We start from the raw sequence: 15,877 nt of genomic DNA, 5'->3' as shown, positions 1-15,877 counted from the left end.
TGCTTAGTGCAGTGGAAGAGATAACGCTTCTTTGCTTTGTTTGCCAACAGCGTTGCTTCTCAATTTCAAAGGGAAACAGCATGGTGTGAGAATGTGTCTTTTTTTTTTGGTTCATTTTTAATGGCTTGCCGTCATTAAGCCAAACAGAGATGAACATACGTGTCTTGGTAATGCAGATTTGAGTGAATATTTAACAGTTTGAAATATTCATCTGCACAGATTTTGCCCGGCCAGGAAATATGGATGGCTTTAGAACGCTGGTTTGCTGGCTGTTGAGAGCGTTTGGCTCTCAGAGGAAGGAAGATAGATTGTAATGACGAGGCAGGGTGGCAAATTGAATGATATCGCTCGAAAGCACTTTAGTCTTGTAACTGGTTAACGTGACAAGATGCCAGATCGGCAGATATGGTTGAATCATGCATTAAAAGCGGGGGGATAACTTCCACAGCAGATGGTTAATAGAAAGGCGGAAACAATTATAATTGCATTACGTTGTGTGAGATGACAACGTGGAGTTTGAGTAGGGAAATTAAAGAAAGCTTCAAAGGTGCCGTTTACTCATCATTTCAGCAAGGTTAAAACACACACACAGGTTTGTCACACCATCTATGTTGGGTCTGCTCATTGATACAATATTTTATGTTGTTGAGTGTCGCCAGAGTGAGAGGATGGTTCTGGGGCTCGATTTTTGTTTTTAACAGTTGCTTCTAAGGGTTGTTCGCGTGCCAAGTTGGAATCTGACCAACTACTGTAAAACTAAAGACTGAATCAGAGTGACTGCTTATATCGTTGTTGGGAGTTTATTGTATTAAAATACATTTGTATACATGATTGTAGTTTTTGCATTTGTAGTTGATGTGGTTCCTGTGCAGAACATGGAATGGTTTGAACGTCCTCTGATCTTTTTCAGGTAGCTTCACCAAATATTTTTAAGTATTTTCTTTTACGCATCGGTAGCTCACGATGGATGATTGATACATGCTGACACTAAACCTGGTACTGTACTGACTAACCTTGCTATTGTTTAAAGCAAACCATGCCTTAAAATGTTGTTTGACAGCTCAACTGGTGAAAACGCCCACACCAGACCAAAGTAGACTGAAAAAACTTATGGAATGAAGGAGTGTCTGCCAAGTAGTTTTTTCTGCAAATGGAATCTTGGATTGAATCCATGTAAAAGGTGGATGATTTAAATTGTGTTGGAAGGAGTCGGAGCTTAGTGCTACTGTTGAGGGAGACAATAACAAAAACGCTAATGAGAGTTCTCGGCTGTGTGCAGGATTAGTCTGAATAAATTACTTCCTCATTCAGCCACCAACACGCCAAAATGAACATACAGAATAAATGTTTTTATTTATTAATCTTTTGAGCATTGTTTTTGGGACAGCGTATTCTTCCTATTTAAACTTTTGAATGATGCCCCCACAACCCGGCAACAGATAAGTGTAAATGGATGGATGGATGGATGGATGGATGGATGGATGGATGGATGGATGGTCCTTCTAAATTCTCCATCCGCGTCACTATTTTGCACGAGTGGAGAGAGCTACTCAGTTATTTCAAGTTCAGTTGAAACCTGTTTTTTGTCAGCATTACTATTGTTTTAGGAGTTACAAATGTGTATTTCCGATTGCAGATGTCATGCTAAATGCTTGATCCTTCACCTCACCAAACACGTTGATAGAATAATTTCCTTGGTCTGTTCTTGGTTTCAGAAAAACGATGGCCAGTTTACAGTGATTCAGTTGGTTGGAATGCTGCGTGGCATCGCCTCGGGCATGAGGTATGAATCCCACTGTGTAGTTTTTCCCACTGTGTTGTCATCGTAAAACAACTTAACTGTCATTTTTTGCAGGTATCTTTCCGACATGGGGTACGTCCATCGGGATCTGGCAGCCCGTAACATCCTGGTGAATGGGAATCTGGTCTGCAAAGTTTCCGATTTTGGCTTGTCACGAATTTTGGAAGACGATGCAGAGGCAGCCTATACCACACGGGTACATCTTTATGTATAAATCTTTTTTGCCATGAGCTGGTTGTTTTATTTTCCGGCCCCTTAACAGTACTACTTAACAGTTACCGTTATACACTTATTGACAGCTGTGTCGCTGACAGTTTTATGTATCATAAGCATTTTTAATTACAGCCCATCCTGGTAAGTCTATCGTATGTAAGGAATTCAGCAAAGAGAACTTTGCACTCTGTGTGGTAGTTGCAACTCCCTGCAGTAGGGCTGCACAATCACAGAGCAGATTAACCTTAAAGCCCAGCCTCATGCTCCGTGAGTTGTGCAGGCTTCTCAGTACAGTCACTCCTTTATAGACTTTTTCCTATTTTTGCTTTTTTTTTTTTTTTAATAGTCACAAAATTTAAAAGGTTATATTCTTGACACTTTTATTTCTGTTGTCAGTTGGCTTGACTCCACGTCACAACAGTCACACACCATAATGTGGCCCCTTGGAATTGAATTGCCCACCTCAGTGTTCGACACTCAGCAGTATTAAGACATCATTTTTAATCATTCTAGTAATATAATAAAACTACAATCTTGAATTAGTGTCTTTTTAAAAAAGTGAGTCCATGTTCTCGTCATGTTAGGCTCCACTTTAACAATGCTTTTGCACACCAGCGTTAAAAATAAGTCCTTTGATTGGCATCCTGGGGTTCCTGCAGGAAACGGGCCAATTAAGAGCCAGCTGACCATTTCATGTGACTCGCGCAGTAGCCACTCTTACTGCCGACTAGTAGATTGAATGTGCCTCTTTTTCTGAAGTCTTGCTGAAGTAGGTACGAGATTGAAATAATTTACACCCTTCAAAATATCCGAGGCTGAGATTTCCTGCAGCTCCCGCCTTTGTCAGCACGACAGCCATCCCATTAACCACTCTATTAGTGGAAGACACTTCCCCCTGAGTCGCTGCAGTCTTCCTGTGAACCTTCTGTCTTGGTAATGAAAGCCTGATAATGAAGTCTAGAAACGTCCACCCACCTACACATTGTCAACACAACCCATTTGTACCAGCAGCTGCAACATAGTGTCAGAAATCTGTTCCCTAATGAGTGTTTATTATCATATAATGGCTATAAAAAAACATAAATGGCAGCCACTGTCGTGTCGTGTGTTTTGCTCTTTTAAGAAAAATCGCTATTAAGGAAAATGGTTTTAATTTCTTTGTGTCGATTAACTTTTGGTCTTGCAAAATCTTAATTTCCTCAATATTGTATGACTATATTTGCCCTCTGATTTATTCATTTTTTATGTCTATCAGTTGGTTTTTTTTTGCATGTGGCTGTTACTGTAACAAGTGATAAATGATGAGGTTTCATGAAACAGTGTGCGCCATCTCTTGGCCACTGAAAATTAGGACAGTGTTTCATCCACCCTAGAAATAATCTTTCATGCTATTTCATCTACTTATGACTATTGTTGATCCCTTTTGACTGTGATAGGATTTTAAAAAATGTAGTTGAAAAGTTTGAGTAGGTTTGATTTAACCGACAATATGAACACTTACTAGGCATTGTGCTTGTATAAACACCCAGATACAGAGCAGACTGATCTGTGCAATTGAACGCAACTGGCAAAATATACACAGATGTAGAAATAGGAATTCACTTAGCTAGACAAACAGAGATAGTGTTAGAAAATTAGTTGGAAAATGAATCTATTTTAAGACTGGTTTGAGAGTCTTGTTTTCCTTTTTGATTCCTTCTCAAATCCATTTTATATTTCAGTTTTACTTCCGAAAAGTTTGAAGTCTAAAAATGTCTTGACATGCCACCACAATTGGTAGAGATAAAAAAACCCAAACAAAAAATAATAAGAGTCTCATACTGAAAGTTTATTGTTATACATGTGTAGAATAATTTAAATTCTTCATCTCCCTTATTGATGTCAGTGTTGACAGTTTTGGCCTGTTACAAAGTTAAGTAGCACAGTAGCTTTTAGTCGCTTTTGACCATTTATAAAGTAAGAAAATTATTTTAAAAATTGTGACTTGTTATTTAAAAAAAAATGAACAAAAGCATTCATTTCTTGCACATCTGTTAACAGTTCTGCAGCAGTGTAGTCAAAATAAAATCAGGCAGCGTGTGCAATTCTAAGCGAAACAGAGTACATACTGTAAAGAACTCTGACTGTAAGAAAACAAATTGGATCCTATGCGAGCACCAGGAGCAGTCAGATGATTGCTGCGCCATCACCAAGTTGAGCTGCAGGTATTTTCCTTTGGAATCTGCTTCTTCTTGGCATATAAAAGGTGAAAGAAATTAGATGCTACAAGAATATCACCCACTTACCTGGGCTGCTGAAATTGCCTAGAAAAGTTAACTCCTACTGTATAACATTACTGTATAACAATATTTGTTTATTTGTACATCTTCCTGATTAGTATTTATCTCATATTTATTTATTTTTGGACATATAGTTTTGTTTTTGGAAACCGGAGGCCTCAGACCAAAATTTAGTTGCCATAATATAGTGACATGTTTTTTTGCAATGACAATAAAGAAACGACACATATTTGCCAATCACAACATTTGAAATATTTTTCAGTGTTTCGTTTTGCCTTTAAAGTTTTTTTTCATGTGTTTTCCTTATTCAGGGAGGTAAGATCCCTATTCGCTGGACGGCTCCAGAGGCCATCGCTTTCAGGAAGTTCACTTCAGCCAGTGACGTGTGGAGTTACGGCATTGTCATGTGGGAGGTCATGTCTTACGGAGAGAGGCCGTACTGGGAGATGTCCAATCAAGATGTAAGTCATCTTCCCATTGCAAACACTGAGTGGTGCGTTTCATTTATTTTCTAGTTTGAAAATGACAGCTAGTTCAAGAACTAACCAGTAGTTTCACCGTTCCTTCCCTCCCAAAAATGCCATTTGGAGTCATCTAAAGACCAAATATATTTGACAGAGCCCCTCTACTGGAATGCTACTGTACTATTTTTTATTTTCTATTGTCTAATAATTAAATATATTTATCTCATGTTTTAATATTTATCATATTGCTTCAATTACTGTTTTTGTCATCTACTAAATTGTATATTTCCCTATGTTCTACTGCTCTTCCATTCATATTTTTAAATATATTTACCTCTTTAATGGTTTTGGTAGTAATTCACTTGAATTATTTAAAATCCATTTTTGTATTGGAATCACTTTTATCAGTGGAGTTCTTTCATTTGCTATTATTAACTTTTAATTGAGCCACCAAGTATTAGAACATTAAAACCTTTTTTATACTAGTCTTAAAAGATGCAATCCGAAGAAAAGAATGCATTTTCTGCACTCGTGGCCATCTGTTATAGAAAATCAATTTGTGCTGCTCCATGGTATGAAGATTAACATTTAATTAATGTGACAAATTGATTTGGTGTGTGTTGACCAAGCTCTGCTATAATTCATCAGATTGTCTGCTTTTAAAATCGGAATGCTGCCCTCATAAAGTTGACGTGGTCATGAGTTCACTCCTCTCTGGACCAGTGTGTGTGTGTGTTCCTTTGGGGGGGGGGTGATAATGAGAAGACCTCCAGTGCTGTGAGGCTCTGGATGCTCAGTTATGTCTGTCGCACACATGTCCTGACGCCACACACACTTCCTCACACCCCTTCTGTGACCTCTTCATCCCCTGCTCCAGACCCCTCCCACCGTCTTCAGTGTATTAGGTCGTCTGCCTCATCAGAGAGTCTGGAGAGGGGGCGGTGAGGAGCGGAGGATGAGAGGAGAGGGGGAGACGAGGAAGAGACGTTTGATGTTTAATTGAAAGCGTTATGCTGGATTTTCTCTGATCTGTGCAAGAAAGTGCAGACTCCATCGTGCACTTTCTCTATCCCCTCCCCTTCTGTTTCCTCTTCCCTGTTTCTTTCTCACTGCTGTCTCCTCTTTTCTGTCTTCTTGTCCTGCAGTCTGTGTTCTTTTTAGCCTCTTCTCCAACCTCACAGATTTTCTCTCCCCTGCCTTCTTTTCTGATCTTTACTTCCCACCATTTTGCAGCGAGTGGCTCCTCTGAAGTTCCACATACTGAACTTCAGTCTGGATAAGTGAAGTACAGTCCACGGCAACATTTACACTTCCCCTTTTTTTCTGCCCCAACATACCTCATCTCACTTCTCTGTTGCTTGAGATTATCAGATGTGTAGAGTAAAATGTGATCCATAAAACTTGATATCAAATTATTTTGTCAGTTCATTTTGTTGCTCAGTTATTTTGTAGTTTGACTGGATTCTGTCAAGTATGTTTTTAAAATATTAAATGTTAAGTTTTATTTAATTTTACACAAATTCAAGAGACTTTTGAACTTTTTTGAAGTTTGTATGCAGCATTTTGTTTTGTGGCTCCAGTATCTTTTTCTTTGGTGTCAATGGGAACAAACTAGATTGTAAATGTTGCTGCCCGCTCGTCCAGCCCCAACAACACACCAACTCCTCCTTGACTGGCTGTCTATGCAGAATGTGTATGGAATGATCCCAGAAGATAAAGTATCTATTGTACTGCTATGGGCACTTCATTTTGCATGAAGATGAAAGAGGAAAACTTGGGGTTCTTGGGATGAATGAGATATACGTTTCCTATTGAAAACAAAATATTGACATCGGAATGTAATCTAAAGAACAGGCTCAGGTATCTTCCAGAAATGTTTAATGTACAACATATCCAATGTTTTTGTAATAACTTAATTACATTTATGTTGATGCCCCCTTTTCCATTATGCTTCACCATGATGATGTTGTTCGGAAGCTTTAGGTTTAGGTTAGGTTTAGTCTGTCACACTGCACCAAAGCTTTTCCAGGAGATCCTAGCTGTTGTCTTGTTTCTGAGCATAGTAGGATCCCACTTGGCTGTGGTGGTAACAGAGTGAAGGAAGCAGTTTGTCTTTTTTTCCTTCCCATTTCATTATAATAATCTAATTTTGTACAATTTTTACAAATGGCTTTTCAAAAGTCAAAAGTTTTGCCTCAAATATCTGAATCCTCTATAGGTTTTAACCCACTCCTTCAGGGCTTAATAAAAACAAATATGTCAGCAGATTCGAAAAAAGAAAGTCTCCATTTGAAGCTAGTGTGGCAAGCTTGCTCTGAACACCGCAGGGTTGATTTATTAGTAATGTCCCCCAATTCACCCTGAAACTGATTCACTGCTGCATCTTGTTTCCCGGGGAAATGATTAACCAGGCTGTGCAGTGTATCAAATGAACAGATAATGTGTTGATGATGCCTCCATTCTCTCGGGGGAATCGGTGCAAACTTTACCGAGGTCAGTTCGGACAAAGCTGCTTCCCGGGGGTTGCCTGCGCTTTCCCAATAGAGTTCAAATATTCTATGATGCTGGCCAGGAAGATTTTCAGGCACATTACCCGCTGCTGTCGTCTCGTGACAACGCTAAACAATGTTTGCCTTCAGCTTTAATCTTTCATGTTGGGCTTTATGGAGAGATTGTTCTGTGTTCTCCAGGTGGGTCACGGTTCAAGCTGGGGTTAGAAGATCACACCATCAGGAGGAAATATTTGACAAATGAATGGTGTTGTCTGTAAAGACATAATGTCATTTTTACCTCTAAATATTGCTGTGAATGCTCCTGGCTGGAGCGGCATTTCTTCTTCTCCGTTTGAACCGGTGGCATAAATAAAACGGCCTAACCGCCCGTCTCTTGTCCTCCTGATGCAGGTCATAAAGGCAGTGGAGGAGAGCTATCGGCTGCCAGGTCCTATGGATTGCCCGGAGGCGCTCTATCACCTAATGATGGACTGCTGGCAGAGGGAACGCAGCAGCCGGCCCAAGTTTGACGAGATCGTCTGTCTACTAGACAAACTCATCCGCAATCCCAGCTCATTAAAGAAATTGGTCAACTCCTCGCACAGGTAGGAGCTCAGTCGCGCGGTGCAGTGTATGGCAGTTTATTTGCCGGGTGACAGAGCGGTCTCCTTCACCGACCTACATATCGTGTCTTACTGTGCTGAAACGCTTCCTCACACTCGTCTGCACTAACGTTTGGGCTTCAATCACTCAGTACTGCTGTCGACATTTTATCTGTGGCCTGTGGATTTAGACAAACAGACTTGGGTTGTGTTTCTGAGATTCTGAGTACTTCTCCACAGGTGCTCCCTGAAGTAAAAATGATGGAATTAATTAAGCCAAATACCAGAAAACATTGTTAACACAACAAAACTAAAACAGGTGACTGTAAAACGCACACATACATGTCACAACTCAGTATATTTTGTTTTTGGGTTTCACTAAACATTTGCGAGGAACATGTGATGATACAGGTTTTATATATATATATATATATATATATATATATATATATATATATATATATATATATATATATAAAACTAGTGAAGGGTTGATGAGGTTTCATGAAATGGTGTCTGCTGTATAATGTAAGAGTCTAAGTAAGAGCACCATCTGGTGTTCTTTGAAGCTGAGGACACTGTTTTATGACACCTCATCCACCCTGCAATAACTGTTGTGTGATACCCTATATACCCAGCACAAGAATCCACTGTCATCACTACTACTACTTGTCTGGGTAGACATTGACATAAAAATTAGGCTTTTGTTTATTTATTTTTTCTGTCTTTGTCACTGCTTCATTTTGTGTATCAACCCCCTTATTTCCCACATATGTCATGTTCAATGTACAATTTCTTCTAACACAGTTATTCAGCTTTTATACATATGCAAAGAATGTAGTATGTTTTTTTACAGAGAGCAGTACCCACACTTCATCATCACATTTAATGATTTTACCTGTGTATTTTTACATTCTAATTTCTACTTTTAAATGCTAATTGTGTGTTTTACATATGTTATTTTGTCTCGCAATAATTGGGTATGTTGCATGCTCGTCTTTGTTTTGGTATTAAAGGAACGTTTTCAGCCATTTCACTCATTTACAAATTCATTGGGACGGTTCAGTGTAAAACTACTTTGCGCTTTGATCGCATCATGAAATGAAAAGTAGCTCGCTATGTTCAAAAGAAGCATTTGTGTATTTGCGTTTGGTGTGTGATCGCTACACTTAATTAGTGCCTCTGGCAGAATACACACGCATTAAATAATTAAATGACATAAAAGCTCCCTGACAGAGATGTTTGTGCGGCATCCTCTGCGCTTCATTGTTTCCCAATAAAATAACTGAAGATTTCTTTCGCACCAGAGACAGACTCATGACTAACTGGCCAGCAATTATATGCCACACTTCAATGATGCAGCGTTTCATGCGACACTGCGATTTGAGTCGTGGTGTGGAGGATGCAGTGAGGTCACTCTCTGCTGTCGTCAGACACGTCATGTGTTGGCTGCAGCGTGGATGTGTTCCCTGAGGAACGGAATGTGTTAGGTTGTCTTTGAAAAGTTTCCTTCCCTGATGCAGGAATAACGTACCGAGGCTCACTTGAGACAATGGCAGAAAGTTGTTCAGTTTTTGACTTTGATATTTGTATCTTCTGTGCGCCTCAGGGTCTCCAACCTCTTGGTGGAGCACGCAAGCGTGGATGGAGATTGCATCAGCTGCACCAAAACTGTTAGCGAATGGCTGGATTCCATCAAAATGGGTCGTTACACTGAGCTCTTCATGGAGGGAGGCTACTCCTCTCTGGAGACAGTGGTCCACATGACATCAGAGTAAGGCCAACAGGTCGTTTTCACCTTTGTTTGTAGTTTTGTTTGCTTCTCTATTCAACTGCACTAGTTAAGTTATATATTAGTTGTTTGTCCAACCTTGTTAGTGTTCCTATTGTTCTGTATGTGTTAAGAAATGTTCATTTTTTGTATGATCTATTCTTGTGTTTGTGAGATATTCTAACATAGCGATAAACCAAAATCACTGTTCTTCTCTGAGCATGTATCTTTGACTTCCCTTCACACTTCAGTGCACGTTTTGCAAAAAGATTGTGTATATTTGTTGCCTCACTCACAAAGACACAGGGCACAACGTTTAAACTTGTAAAATGCAATATCATTGAGGATCAAAACCAGATCTGAAGAGATGAGTTTGGCTGAGGGATAGAAATGTGAAGATGGAGCCGATGTGGTTGTGAGCTGAATATATTATTATTTTGAGTGGGACTGGATAAACAACAGCATCTAGTTAGCGTTTTAATAATGAATTATTATTCTTAATGAATTAATAATTAATTGTGATGACTCACATTTTAATATTTAACACCAGCCTGGTCAAATTTAAGTTGAATTAAGTTGGAGTTGAATGGTGGAAATGCCCCAGTGATGAGGGAACAGAACATGTATTTTTTTCTTTTCCTTTTTTTTGTGTAATTTTGACTGAAATATTACTCTTAACAGCAAACTTTAAATGACTATCTTCAAGTCCCAGCCCTAATTATTATTTATTTGAGCCGTGTTTCAGAATTATCTACTACTATCATGAAACTCACTAGTACAGTAGTTAGTTGTTATGACCAGGTATCTACAACGACCTGCACATTCATCTCTATATCCCAGTAAGATCTTTTAAAAATGATCTTGTGAATGAATCTAGAAAAAGCTTACTGGCATCGTGATGTTGTTGTTTTGAAATGGTTACACATCTTTTATATTATTTTTTTGTCTTTGCGCTTTTTGGATGGCTCTGTGAACAGGTGCTTGATGTTTTTGTTCCATTTTCCAGGGATTTGCGGAGAGTCGGGGTGAACCTCGCCGGTCATCAGAAAAAAATCATCACAAGCATACAGGAGATGAGAGTCCAGATGAACAGCAGCTCCACAAGCGTGAACATATGAAACGTTTCTTTTTTACACACACACGCACACCTATACATACACACACATACACACACTCGTACGGACCTAAAATGTGATGAAGAATTTGCTGATGGACCTAAAGCAGCATAGCACTTTTAAGGACGAAGGAGGTGAAACTATGGGCCGCCAACGGGGATTTTGCTGTGGCATTGGGATGAAGAGATTTTGATAAGGAAACCGACTCTGACATCCACAACTGAAGACGCTCACTGGATGTGAATCTTGGGGGAAATGATCGCTGGACTTTTCGTAAAAGAACAGTTGACCTCTGGTGACGCTTTGGCAGCGACCAGCTCTTTTATGGCTGTGCACCATTTTTCAGACGATCAAGCAGCATGATTCAACCTTTTCCAGCCTGTCTCAGGATTTTTTTGAGCCCAGTGGATGTGAACAGTGCTGTTTTCTCTACAGAGGTACCGAGTCAGTGGAGTCAGCACCATTCTCAGGCAGGGTATCAGTGGGCCAAGTGGTATTGAACCAGCGATGAAATCCAGACTCTCAATCAAAAACATCAGCATCTATCCGTGTAATGCATTGTGTCCTGAATTGGTATGTGTCAGAGTCTACGATGAGTCTTTTTTTTTTATTTAAGAAATGAAGTTTTTGGTTCTGCCTTTTAAGTGAATGTACATTTCAGCGGTGAAGGTATCACTACGACAACAGATCTGGGTCAAATAACCTCCCGACGCAGGTTGTTGATAGGCGATTTAAAGAACTCATCTGGAGCGATCTAATCTCACCACGAAAGGACCTTCATTATCCCGATGAGCATTGTTGAGCCTCACTCGTGTTCTATAGAACAAACTCTGCGTATGGTCCTGGACAGCTGGAAACACTCATCATCATCACCACTGTATATTCCACTGGGAAGGACTTCATTTTATCACTTGGATTCCGGTGGATCTGAGAACCGGTATGGTTCTGTTCAGATCTTCTGCAAACCAGTGGGATCAGCTCAGATTCCTCTCAAGCTTTCTTCCACCAGTGCACTCTCAGACCTTCATGGAGCCTTCACACCAGCTTTCAGGTACCACAGGAAACCTTCTCTCAGTGATCTCACTTCCCCTCAACCACAGGTCCAGAAAACACCTCACCCTACTGCTTAATCTAGGCGGCAATATGGAAGATGTGATAATCATTTATTTATTTAAAGACTTGTCTTTTCAACGATGCATAGCTGATATGCGTCTCGACTACTAAGCAGCACTGGCTACATGTGTTTCATGTATATAATGTAATATGTATATATAAATATATATTTAAACAGGGAGCGCTGTTTTCAGCCATCCCATGGACACGATGAGGTTCTCTGAAGAAGAGTGCTTAAAATAAGTCTTGCGCTGTTTGAGCTTCAGATGAACGGACGAATTGGCTCAGTTAAATTCTGCATTGATGCACTTTGAGTGTAAGACCAACTTGAGGTGAGAACTAAAGTGTTTCTTGTCCAAGACCACAACATAAGTCAGTCGCGACAAGGTGCCGTAAAAGGGATTTTTCTCAATTACTATTTTGCTGCTAACTTTGAGTGAACAAATAAGCACAATGCATGTGGCCCCAAATGAAGATGTCCCTCTGATTCGACTGGCAGAGGTGTAAAGTTCTGCCGTTACATCTCTTGCTGTACTTCCTCTCTGATGTGTTGCCAATGCTCCAACAAAAGAACCTGTACACACACTCTTTACTGATGATGTCTATGTATTTTATTGTGTTGTGGAGAGCGGGGTTTCAGAGGACACTTGACTGTTTGAAGTGCAGAGAAAACCACAAGCAAAGAATGTAAGGCGACCTTTTGGGAAGACTTCAAGGCTGTTGGGCACCATTTTGTCTTTTCTTTCTCACCGCTGTTCTTTAAATCATATCACAGGTAGAGAGCGTGTCGTAAAGCTTTACCTTAACCTAACACTTGAGCTTGAGATTGATGCACATCTCTAGGGCTTGTCTAGTGTAGCGTTTATGGTGAGATATGAACGTCTGTCTCGCACTCCATGACTTGTCACGAGAAGAGGTAGAAGTAGCTACCAAACCTTTTTGGGGACGTTGTGCTGTCTCCATTTAGCTGTAGATGTGCGTAACTTCAGACAACATCTGCCTTTTCCAAAGTGCAAATCCAAACGTTTTGCTCAGCTGAAGTCAGTCCATCTTTTCAAAGGCAAGCGTCACTGGAACCCTCTTCATTTGGAATTATCCTGTCATTTGAATGGACATCTGTTTTCACTCAGCCTTATCTTGCTAGCACCACGTACAGGCTTCACATTTCAAATCTGCTCATTTGTGTATCCACGCATGATGGAAGCTGTTAATGACATGGGTGACACAAAGTCATGGAGCGCGACACACGCGCAGCCATAGTAAAGAGCTACATTTATTGCCAGCGCCGCTCACATTTTCAGCCCAGATTTTTCTTCCCATAAGGCGTATGTGTGGACGGCCAGTGAAGGAAGTGCATTATATCTTACACCACGCTAAAGATAATTAGGCTACGTTAATTTTCCACATGAATGATCAAAGAGGAAATTGAAGTCATTCTTAAGATTCATCATTCATCACAAATATAGGTAGCTAATAGCACACTTGTGTAAGTAAGTGCCTCGCATCTTTTGACCACCATTATTTCCTCCTCTGCTGAAACGGCCCAATCTTCCCCCACTTTTCACGAATTAAACTTTTTGCCAACAATTCTAGCAGGCAATGAGAAGAATGTCAGACATGATGTTTGTTGGAACTGTTTAATTTGCACTTTAGCAGAAAAGCATCACCTGGTGGCAAGTGTACAAGTCATTTTCTGGCTCCGTGATCTATAACTGTTGCAAGATGTGCTTGTATATGCTGATGATGTGCATCCTTATTGTCAATACTGTACTAGCAATGGCGCAAAAGTTGACCGATCGGAGCTGGCTATCTTGAGCACATTTTTTTTTTACACGATGAAGGAACGCTAGCAGAGATGAATCGCTTTGTTTCTGAAGAGTGTTATGGTGCTGTGAGGCTGGAGGCTGTGTGGTGTCACAGCGAAGAACGAGACCTAAAACCCATCAGGTCTGTTTGATATTGGAAATTCACATCAGACACTTGAAGCAAATTGATATTCATCAGAAACTACAGTTGGTGACACATTTTTGGAGAACAAATTCGCACCAGGATTCGGAGTAAAAGCCCCTGTAGGCTTCTGCTCTGGCTACATTTATGCAAATGAGCATAAGTATATGCGGATTTGTCACTGAGGAGCAGATGGTATATGCAGGAACCTTGTAGACCTTGTTAAGGAAGTGAGAATGGGAGATTATGATTCATACTTCATGAAATGAGAAGTCTGAACTGTACACAGTCGATATGAAGGAAATATGTTAAAGTGTGAGTTGCTGGACACATTGAAAACACTACATCACCACTTTATGTTTGTGACGTATAAACTTGATTTTCTTCTGAATTCTGGTTTCCTATGGTCAAAACTCTTTTCAAGAAGGATTTATCTGAACACTAGGTTTAAGATCGAAATGGAAATTGAAGCTCCTCTGGCTGAACCATCGACGGTTAACATTTTTGAATCAACAAATCAAAATCTTGACGTGTGACAGGGTTGAGGACGAATATCTGACGTCCTCAAAATGTGTATTTGTTGTGGGTGCAATGACGCCGTCCTCCTCACGATTGCATACGAAACTCAGGATGTGTATTATAGCTCCCATTATTGGGTCACAAATATGGCGATAATTTTCAACTGCAACAAACGGATTTCCTTCCAGTCATAATTTCATTGGTTAAACGCAGATTTAAAAGAAGTGAATGACTTTTGTGATTTATGGAACGCACAGTGAATATACTTACCGGTTGATGTGCTATTAGTTTGTCATCGAGACTCTGTGTTGATGTTTTTGTAGTGTGTCAAAGTCTTTATTTTTTCAATAAATGCTATAAAACTGAGCTCTGTGTGGTCAGTGCTTATTGATCATTCATTTTATAGCATTGCTTCCATGTCTTTTCATTTTCCAGCAAAGTTGTTTTTCAGCATACAGAGCGCGGTTTGCCTGATGGGCCTCAGGTTCGAGTGGGTTCCCTGTTTGTTATGCTGTTTGTTATCCATCTAACCTTTTGCACTGATGTAGTACGTTTGGGTGCGTCCGCTGGAAGATTCGACACGGTGCTGGATATCAACCTGAGACTCCTGCTTCTGAGAGCTGTGTATAATAGGGTTTCCACCCGCCTATTCTCTGAATTCTCACAAATGGCAAACATGAATGGACGTGGTACAAATTTGAGATTCTGAAAATTTGCACCAGTTTTGATGTTTGAAAGAGGTGGATTTGTTTGTGTAACTTTTTGATAGGGAAAAAAGTTTTGCTCATAAGCGATCACTGGACAGATACCACGTTTTTGTGGTGCTCCAAAAAAAAAAAATGGCAGTGAGTGATAAAGTGATATATATTTTTGGGGACGAAGAAACAAAAATTTGGAAACGGAAATCGGGAATCTGCCCATGATGAATCGTAGTCTGTCACTCCTGTGTGTGGTGACATTCTCTGATGACGTCATCTCATATTCTCTTCTCCTTAATCACAAAATAATAACAAATGTAAACAGGGCATAACTGGGGTTTTTTTTTTAAAACACCCAACTAAATGTAAACATGGCATCAATGCTGGAAAACTCTTCCACCGAGTAGGTGGAGTCTGTTTTCTGTTCTAGGAGTCTGGATTCTTTTAGACGTGGCAGCACCACAGACTCGGAGTGGAGCAGCATTTGATTGATGGATGCAATGGAAGAAAGGAGAAGCCCGAAAGTTTTTTTAGTCAGAGTTGTCTTCAATCAGTGACTCAGTCAAAGAAATCTCACAGTGTAAAAAGGTGTTCAGTGAGCAAATGAGCTGACAGGATTTAATGAAACGAAAAGCGAGGGAAGCAGTAAATGTACTGGAACTATCACACGTGTCACTAAAGGGGCCACACACACACAAGGACTTTCAAAACTTGCCATTTTGCGTGAAAGCACATTATAGAACCTACGTCGCAGCATGCAGAGAGCATGGTACATGGAAGTAGACATGAGGGTGGTTTGAGGCGAGTTTTTAATGGCAGTGGTAATAACTCAACAATGGAACTGTGAGCGGAAATGGAGCCAA

The 15,877-nt window shown here is 40.1% G+C and overlaps 1 protein-coding gene across 2 annotated transcripts in view; it reads left to right on the top strand.

The window, feature by feature from the left end:
• Nucleotides 1-14,645, top strand: part of LOC128753373 (ephrin type-A receptor 5) — a 52,533-nt gene extending 37,888 nt beyond the window's left edge. Inside the window, exons 14-19 of one of the 2 annotated variants that reach the window (XM_053855011.1) lie at nucleotides 1,716-1,783; nucleotides 1,856-1,997; nucleotides 4,605-4,754; nucleotides 7,661-7,854; nucleotides 9,461-9,625; nucleotides 10,629-14,645. In XM_053855011.1, the coding sequence (XP_053710986.1) occupies nucleotides 1,716-1,783; nucleotides 1,856-1,997; nucleotides 4,605-4,754; nucleotides 7,661-7,854; nucleotides 9,461-9,625; nucleotides 10,629-10,740 (831 nt within the window). In that variant the 3' untranslated portion in view covers nucleotides 10,741-14,645. Of the gene's footprint in view, nucleotides 1-1,715; nucleotides 1,784-1,855; nucleotides 1,998-4,604; nucleotides 4,755-7,660; nucleotides 7,855-9,460; nucleotides 9,639-10,628 lie in introns of both variants that reach the window. The other variant, XM_053855021.1, reaches the window with a different exon arrangement.
• Nucleotides 14,646-15,877: the final 1,232 nt, after the last annotated feature.

This window comes from Synchiropus splendidus, chromosome 1, assembly GCF_027744825.2.
Source record: "Synchiropus splendidus isolate RoL2022-P1 chromosome 1, RoL_Sspl_1.0, whole genome shotgun sequence".
Taxonomy (NCBI): domain Eukaryota; kingdom Metazoa; phylum Chordata; class Actinopteri; order Syngnathiformes; family Callionymidae; genus Synchiropus; species Synchiropus splendidus.
The sequence above is the reverse complement of the archived record's forward strand: the minus strand, read 5'-3'. Positions and strand labels throughout refer to the sequence as shown.